This window comes from Vigna radiata, chromosome 5, assembly GCF_000741045.1.
Source record: "Vigna radiata var. radiata cultivar VC1973A chromosome 5, Vradiata_ver6, whole genome shotgun sequence".
Classification (NCBI taxonomy): domain Eukaryota; kingdom Viridiplantae; phylum Streptophyta; class Magnoliopsida; order Fabales; family Fabaceae; genus Vigna; species Vigna radiata.
In genome coordinates, this window is record NC_028355.1 from 14,669,854 (window position 1) to 14,678,803 (window position 8,950).

Below are 8,950 nucleotides of genomic sequence, written 5' to 3' on the forward strand. Positions count from 1 at the left end.
TGATTGCTAGGGATGCAAATGCTGTTTTTGATTCACAGCAAATTATACAAGTTATTTGTGACTTTTATGTTAACCAATTATTGCAACGGTGAACAATTTTTAAGTATACTGTTATAGATATTTGTTTCAGTGTTAGCTGATTGGGAAAGATATGATTGAATTTTGTTTGCTTTGAATAAAGAAGATCGAAAAAGTGAAAAAAAAAACAGAGATAACCTTAACCTTTGTAACCTTTGTGTAGTTTGATTTAAAAAAAAAAATGATTTGTGAAGTTGAGCACAGGAGAAGGACAATTCGAGCTATTTGATGGCCATTTATGCCAGAGAACTGCAGTATCTAATCACAGAACTTTTTCATAAACTGTTGTACCATGAATCAGTTTGATGTTATTATAGTAAGGTAATGCTGGTTTTAAAGAAATAAAAGTTGAGCATGAAGTATTATGAATTAGCACTTCGTAATTTTTACCAGACAAAAAGGTGGAAACTGGCAATGAGCAGAGAAAATATATCCTCCACAGTGAAAGGCATTGATTGATTAAAAGAATTTTCAAAGACTAGATTATGAAAAATCTCCCATTTAAAAAACACATTAAATAAATGAAAGTTAGGGATATAATATATAAATTACACTACTCAATACCTTTTGGTGATTCAATAAATGAAAACAAAATATAGATTACAAAATAACTACTTACGAATAGACCACCAGAAAAACATACTAATATAAAGATTGTATTTTTTTATTTTATTTCAATATTAAACTAAGAGTAGTAAAAAGGAAACAAAGCTTTCAAATTTATGGGTGTCGTCCAGGTGGTTCGTGATCATGGGTATTGTCAGAATAAATGGTGTTATGTTGTATAAAAAAGAATTGGATATGAGAGAAAACAGAGTTTACAGGGATTTTAATTTGATTATAGAAATAGAATTAAATAAAAATATATAAAGACAAAAAATAATTATAAACTTAGGCTAAGCTCAGCACATAAATTTGAGAGAAAATGAGTGAATGAATTTGAAGATATTTAAGAATAAGGATTGAGAATAGATTTAGAAGTAAATTTAGGAAAGTTTGTATGGGATTTTATTGATAGGTTGACTAAAAAATGTTTTAATAAATAAAAAATAAAGATTATCAAATTGTCCTCAATAATAGTAATAATATAAAATAATATTTATGAGTAATATATTTTGTGTTATTTGAAATAGTAGAATTAAAAAAATAATAAATAATTAATACAATTTTTTTTGGAATAGGTTACATGTTACAGGAATCAATTACACAAGTCTTAGAATTGATTACTCACTCTCTGGAATCGGTTATATCCTTATACAATCGGTTACTCTCTCTCCCGTAATTGGTTATGAAATGGGTACCGAATTCGTGGGATCGATTCCACGAACTTCACTTCAACCATGGATGGACTACACTTCAAGGGGAATCGGTTCCTCCTTCATCTTCAATCTCATCTTTATTTTCATGATCATGGAAGTTGTATTAACAACTCACCTACAAGTTGCACCATAGCATTCTTAAAGAGTTACACTATCTTTAAAAAGATACAATAAGTTTAACCACTCCTAGTTTACAATGAGTATAACCACTCATGGTATAAAAGCAAAAAGGTCCAACTGACTGTAACGTTTAACTCTTCATGAGTTAAACAACCAAGTATTTTAAATCACTTCTGATTATACAAAAACAACAAAATGTTTTTATAAAAATAAGTATAGATAAAATCCCACTTAGAGAAAATATTTTAACAATACAAAATTTATTTAAAAAACTTGATATAAAGATTTTTCTTTTTCAAAAGCTAGACGATGCAAATGCAAGAGTTTTGATGGCGTAATAGTATGAGCAATCATTGTTGTTATCTTCTCTTCATGAGGTCTTCTTTATATAGGCAACTTCAAGGAAGATCCATTGATTAGAAGCATTGAGTTTGAAGTAGGTGTATAGCCATTTTGTATGACGTTAGATTTATTTTGCTTTTTTATATTTTTTAACGTTCTTCTAAACTAGTACAAAACTTTTGAAAAATGCATTGTCCTTACTGCATAAATATAGAGAAACAATACAATAGACAAAGAAGTACTATTTGTACATTTGGATTTAAAACGTTAGACATTCATAATAGCGTTTAAGGTAGACCATGTACTATAACCTTTATGCTAGTTCGTTTATCAAATTGTTTAGAGTAACTTATTGCGTTTAAGATATTGTTTACACATGTATAGCCTCTTAGTGCGTTATCCTACACGATTATTTTAATAGACACTATTTCGTTAAATTCTTTTGTTGAAACTCAAAATAAAGAGTTCTTAGACAATCTTGTTTTAAAAAATACAATATTATAAATTTTTCATTAATTTTATTTTACTTACTAAATCTTATACTAATTTAACTTGAACTTCCAAAAAAAAGTAAAAAAGTAATTGGTGTAATATATATCTTTTCTTTCATTATTGAATTTAGATGCAAAATAGTTTATGCATTCTTTTTAGAGTTAATTATAATAAATTTCTCATTTCCTTAAATATGATCATTGAGAGAAAAAAAAGTTACTTTTTATAATTTTTTTGCAAAATACATGTGATATTTGAAAGGTTTAATTACTAATTTGATTCCTATTTTCATCTACTTTGTTCAATGTGGTTCTCATTTTTCAAGCATTCAATTTGGTTTGTATTTTGGTAAATTTGTTCAATTTAACCTTTTTCCATGACATTGTTTAAATTGTTAACGAAATAGTGTACCAAATGGAAAATTTTTCTGATATGGCAATAATTTATCTGAGGTGTGCATTGTGACGTGACTCTTCTCTTCTTATTCACAAATGTTAAGGTTCCATGAACCCATGTATGTTAGAGATAGCGCCGTTGCCATAGGCAAGCCCAAAGAGAAACTCAGTAACCCCAGAGAAGCTTGGCAACCTCAGAGAGAACCTCGACAACCTTAGAGAGCAGCTTGACAACCTAAGAGAGCTCAGGAACCCAAGAGAGAATCTCGACAATCCTAGAGAGAAGCTCAACAACCCTAAAGATAAGCTCGACAACCCTAGAGAGAAGCCCAATAACCCTAGAAAAAGATTTTCAGTTTATTGTGAAAAATGATGATGAATAAGAAGAAGAATGAAATCTGCAATGGAGAAAAACAATGATGATGATGACTAAGTTTACTGTGAAGATAAAGGCTGGAATGAATGAAGGGAATAAAGGCAAAAAGTATAGATTGATGAATGAATCGTGTGTGAGGTAGATGATTGTTGATAATGGAAAGGAATTATGAAGTGATGGTTTTTGTGTGAGTTTTATGGTTGAGGAAGGAGTTGAAAAAAAAAAATCCGATGTAGGTTTAAGGATTTCGCGTGATTCACATTCTCAATGAAGGTCAAACAGTGGTTGCGTGCTCGAGGTGGATTCATGTTTCATCGTGATGCGATTAGGAAGATCTAGCATGTGTGTGGTTGTTCGAAGATGGAACTATGATTCTGAAGGATATATGTTTCTATCTCTCAGTGGTGGTGGTGGTGGTAGATAATGGTGTTTTACAACTCACACAAGCAACATAAGCAAAAACCGCACAATTCATTCAAATTGTGTCATTCTATACACTCTTTCATTAACAAGACAACGTCATGAAAAATGACTAAATTAAACAAAATTTACCATTATAGTTGAAAAAAAAAATTTGAAGATCACATTTTTAGGCAAAGTGAATAAAATAGGAACCAAACTAAGATAACATGTAGGTTTCTTATAGTTTTATTAAGGGTTTAAAATATTATAGGTTTTTATACATCTAATGATACATTTTGTAAGTGATTTGCACATTATTAGCTTGTATTTTAATATTTAATGTTTTGGACAGCAAGTCCTTTTGAGAATTGTAAATGCACAAAATTTTTACCTGATTGCAAAGAGAAAAATAACTAAAGTCTCCCAAATAATGTTATATATATATATATATATATATATATATATATATATATATATATATATATATATATATATATATATATATATATATAAATGACTCCAAGTCTTCGTGTTTATACTACTATATCATGGTTAAAAAGGAACAAAACACAAAAATTGAGATTTAATATTATGTCAATTTTTTTAACTTAAATAAAAATTTAGACTTTCTTTATAGTATATAAGTGCCATCTTTTTAATAGGCATAAAAAAAATTATTTTTTTCCACGTTGTTAATATCTATGTCTTAGACATAAAAACAACTTCTATTGAGTATAAGGTATCTTATATGAGGGTATTCAGGTATTTGGTAATGTTTTTTATTAGCCAATAAGCCTTACGTATAGCTGACAAGGTCAACGAGTCTTCGACTAAATAGAACACGTAAACATTGTTTTCTTCTTGTTTTGCATCAAGACAAGGAAATGCAAATATTTATGGCAATGAAAAAAATAAATAAAAAGAATAAATTTGAAAAAAAAAAAAAAACTTTCTATTCGAAATGATAAAACGCAATGTTTATATTTTTTTTATAATCAATTATACGATTATGTATATGAATATAATATGATATTTAGAAAAATAATCTTTGTGTTTTAAATATTATATTATATTTATATGTTATTGAATTTTAATTAATAAATTAATGTTACTAGTAATTATATTTTGTAAATAAATAGTTAAAATTAATATTAAAATGATAAAATTAATAAATTCTAATATTATTGTAACATACACTTTCATTAAACAATTATAATAAGTTTTTTAAAATAATCTAGAATTCGTTTAATTTTAAAATTTTAATTTCTATATTAATATTTATTTTAAATTGCACATATTAATATATAACTAAGTTTATTTTACTACATTAATCAAATCAATTATAAACTTTACATTTATTTTTCTCAATCCAAACCATTTCACTTTTCATTATTTTTTTCGTTTTTTCTTTCTTTCTTTCTCCACCCTCTCATCTATCTAAACAAGTAACATATTCCTTTTGGACGTAACGTTTGTGCTAGGTTAAGACTTTTGACGAATATTCTGAGTCATTCCAAACGAGATTATATGCATGAAATTGTACACTCTAAATAGAATTCTTTGTGACATAGGTATCCGGATGATAAATATTAAATTATGATTTGCAAGAAAATAGTATTTAAGTTTGAATACTCCTTTCTCAATGAAAGATAACATACATATAGTAGATGATAAATTTTAATACTCCTTTTTTAATAACAAAATAGACGACACTTCATACATATGTAAAGATACAATTGTTTAAACAAACTTTTTTTTTTAAGTTTAACAAAGCAAATTGTCTAGGATAAAAATACAATCACTAAACACATACATAAAAAATATCCTAAATGCTATATGTTACTCAAATAGACGTGTCTAAACGTTTACTTATGTATAATGGTTAAAAGATTATAATCATCTAATTTTGTAATGCATGTGTGTAATGATATTCTTTTGTTTGTTGTGTTGCGTTGTGTTGTCTTTTTCTATGCAGATGATTTCAATACAAGCTTTTATTCAAAAACCTACATCAGAATCATAAGAATGTTTAGAGATATGAATATATTCTAAAAATATTTCATTCGTACCTTTTATTTGTTTATGTCGTACACACAACATAACTTCTGATATCGTACTAAAAGACTATATTCCTATGAGAAAATCAAAGTTCTGAATAACGAATCTTTTTCGAAGAAGTCTATATAAAGAGAACTACAAGAAGAGAAGAAAAAGAATAATTATCTTTGCCTACGCTCATGATGTTATTTTCTCTTTAAAGCTTACATCGTCTAAGACTTGTTTTTTGAAAAAGAAAAATATTTTTACAAGTTTTCAAAATCTCTTTGTATATTGATTTCACATCCTCTCTACGAAAGTTATATTCTATTCTTATATTTCGAAGTTGTTTTCAGATTTAAAAGTGAATTCAACACTTGTAAATTTAACCCAGCAGAGTTAAACACTCTAGTCAGTTGGTCTAGCTTATTCCAGAGGGGTAAAACTTGTTTTAGATAGTTGAGTTAGTTGTAATATCTGTAGTAGTTAAATTGGTATTATAATATTTTAAGATTAGTGAAACTTCTTAAGAGTGTTTTAGAGAGAATTGGATATAACTCAATTTGAAGTGAATTAGTATAAAAATAAGTTTGTCTTATTGTTTTTGTTTTTAAAAGTTTTTCTAAATATTGTTTTAAATATTTAAGTTTTTAACACTTATTGCAGACCATTTAATTCTTGAAAAAAAATTAAAGACTTATTCAAATCTCTTTCTAATATCTTTCTAGAGTTTTTTCAGTGTTACAACATACGTGTTATTTTTATTGAGTTTAGATTCCGTTAGCATTGTAATAAGTAAATAATGAATTAGTGAAAGAATAATGTGTATTATATTAAAATTTTTTTGTGATATTAAGAATATATAATGTGAGTACGTAATGATTGCATGAGGAGGTGTAATTTTAGGTAAGTAGATAGAAGTTTAGAATGAAATAGAAAGAAGCTATAATTAAGGTGTTAAGGAAAGCATGACATAATTAGAATGGTTGGTTGGCTTAGCGCAGTTGACTCTGCAGGACCTATGGAGAAAACAAAACGAAAACCTCTCCTAACCTCATATGAACAAAAACTCATTACATCGTTTTGTTTCACTCAAAAACATATATAAATCCACACAATATCCTTTTCATAACATGCATTCTTAATCTTCTTTTCTTTTCTTTTCTTTTCTTCTCCTTTTCTTATCCCTCAACCACAAACCATGGCAAAAACACCCTTCCTCTTCCTCTTCACCACGCTACTCGTTACCTCCTCTCTCGCCGAAGCTCCCTCCGGTTCCCCCGCCGCCACTCCCACCGCTTCGCCGCCACAAGCCTCAGCTCCCAAAGCTTCTCCATCCACCGCCCGCAAAGCTTCTCCTCCCAAAGCCTCTGCACCCACCGCCTCTTCCCCCAGCCCTTCCACCACCGCCACCAACGCCTCTTCTCCCACCGCCACCAACGCCTCTCCTCCCACCGCCACCAACGCCTCTTCTCCCACCGCCACCAACGCCTCTTCTCCCACCGCCAGCAAGTCCACTTCTCCCGCCTCTGCCCCCACCGCCACCCCACCGAAGGCCTCCACTTCTCCGGAGTCTTCTCCACCGTCTCCTTCCACCTCCGCCTCCACCTCCACCGAATCCCCAACCGAATCCCCAACAGAATCTCCCCCTTCTCCCGACGCCGCCGATTCCCCCGATTCCGCCGTTGCGTCCAGTCCCGCCGTCTCCAGCGATGGACCCGCGGGCGGTCCCTCTGCAGATTCTCCCGTCAGCGTGGCTTCCCACCGCAGAGTCTCGCCCGCCGGATTTGTGGCCGTGGTGTTGTTCGGCGCCGTGGTCGGGTTGATGGTGTAGAAACCCGTCAGTTTTGCATGGTTAGGGTTTACTTTATCGTTGGTTCGAGGTTGTGAGTTGGATTTAGAAAGACAGCGAAGACTCGTTTTTATTATTTTGATTCTTATTAACCTCATGTAATGTTGATAGTGACTTTTGGGAGATCTTCAAAAGGGTTCATGTACTCTATGAAATTGATACTACCATCATATTATTTATTATCAATTTATCCATCTTTTTCTTCCCTCTAATACATTCTTTATCCTTTCTTTCCTATCTTATATTCTTCCTTCATTAATAATACATCACACATTTTTATCTCTTTTTAATATAGAATACAAAAATAAAATAGTCTATATAAAATTTTATAATTTTTTTAAAAAAAAGAAAATAAAAAATAAGTAAAATTAGTATCAAATGTAAAAAATTTTAGATTCATAAAAAAATATTTTTATTGTTCTTCTGGTATGATGATACGTAGTTGGAACAAGTTTTTGTCGTGTATTGGAATTTGAAAGCATGTAACCGTTACAGTTTGAGTGAGAGGATTCTTCTTTTTCGGGTTCTAGAGTGCTTAAATTTCATAACTAGCAACAACTATTAAATATAAGTAACGATAATTATATTTTAATAATAATTTTTAATAATTTTTTGACAATAAGATATGTATTATTATTTTATTAGTTTGTTTAAATTTATTTTAAAATAATATTTAAAACAGATCAATTACACATTATCACACATTATAAAAAAAATTATTAAAAGAACTTTTTTTAAATATAAATGACCTCCTGTTTTTCAGGAGCCACATGTAACATGTGATGTTTTAGAACATCAACTAGAGGATGTAAAAGATGAAAATTATGCACATCGATTTTTTTCTTTTTTATTTACAAGACTATTGTGTAAATAATTAAGATTAACCTATATTACAGATGAAAGTTTATTTTGGGATAACTAGAAATATGTTTTCTTTTACGGAACAAAAATCAAGTGTCTAGAATTAATATAAAAGAGGTTTCAAGATGTTCTTGAATCTATTGTTCAAATTACTTCCACGTAGAAAAAAGCTCACAGTTGCAAAACTGATTTATCTTGAGTTTGTCGAAAAATGCTAGTAACAACTAGTTATTTAAAGTAACACATTTAACAAAAGCTTATTATTATTATTATTATTATTATTATTATTATTATTATTATTATTATTATTATTATTATTATTATTACTATTATTATTATTTTCAAATAAAAAATCCTTAATAAGAGAGTTAGGTGTAAACCGTGTAATGGTAAATTAATTAATATTTAAGTAAAATACTAAGAAAAGAGGTAAAAAAATAAATTTTCTTGATTTTTTTGAAGTAAAAGGTGAAAACATGTTTCAAAGTGATAGATAATTTGAAAAAGAAGTGTATAATACAACGCTACCGATTGAAATTAGTGTTGAATTAAGTTAAAACATATCTTTAAAATGAGCTGTACACAAATCATAGATATATAAAATTAACCAATAGTTCGATTTGAGAATGTATTTTTAAATATTATAGTTATCGACACATTTTCAATTTTAATACTA

The 8,950-nt window shown here is 29.2% G+C and overlaps 1 protein-coding gene across 1 annotated transcript; it reads left to right on the plus strand.

The window, feature by feature from the left end:
• Positions 1–6,712: 6,712 nt before the first annotated feature.
• LOC106760359 (mucin-1) lies at positions 6,713–7,625 on the plus strand. Its single transcript, XM_014643798.2, has one exon. It carries the CDS (start codon positions 6,763–6,765, stop codon positions 7,393–7,395), a length of 633 nt encoding a protein of 210 aa, XP_014499284.1. The 5' UTR covers positions 6,713–6,762; the 3' UTR covers positions 7,396–7,625.
• Positions 7,626–8,950: the final 1,325 nt, after the last annotated feature.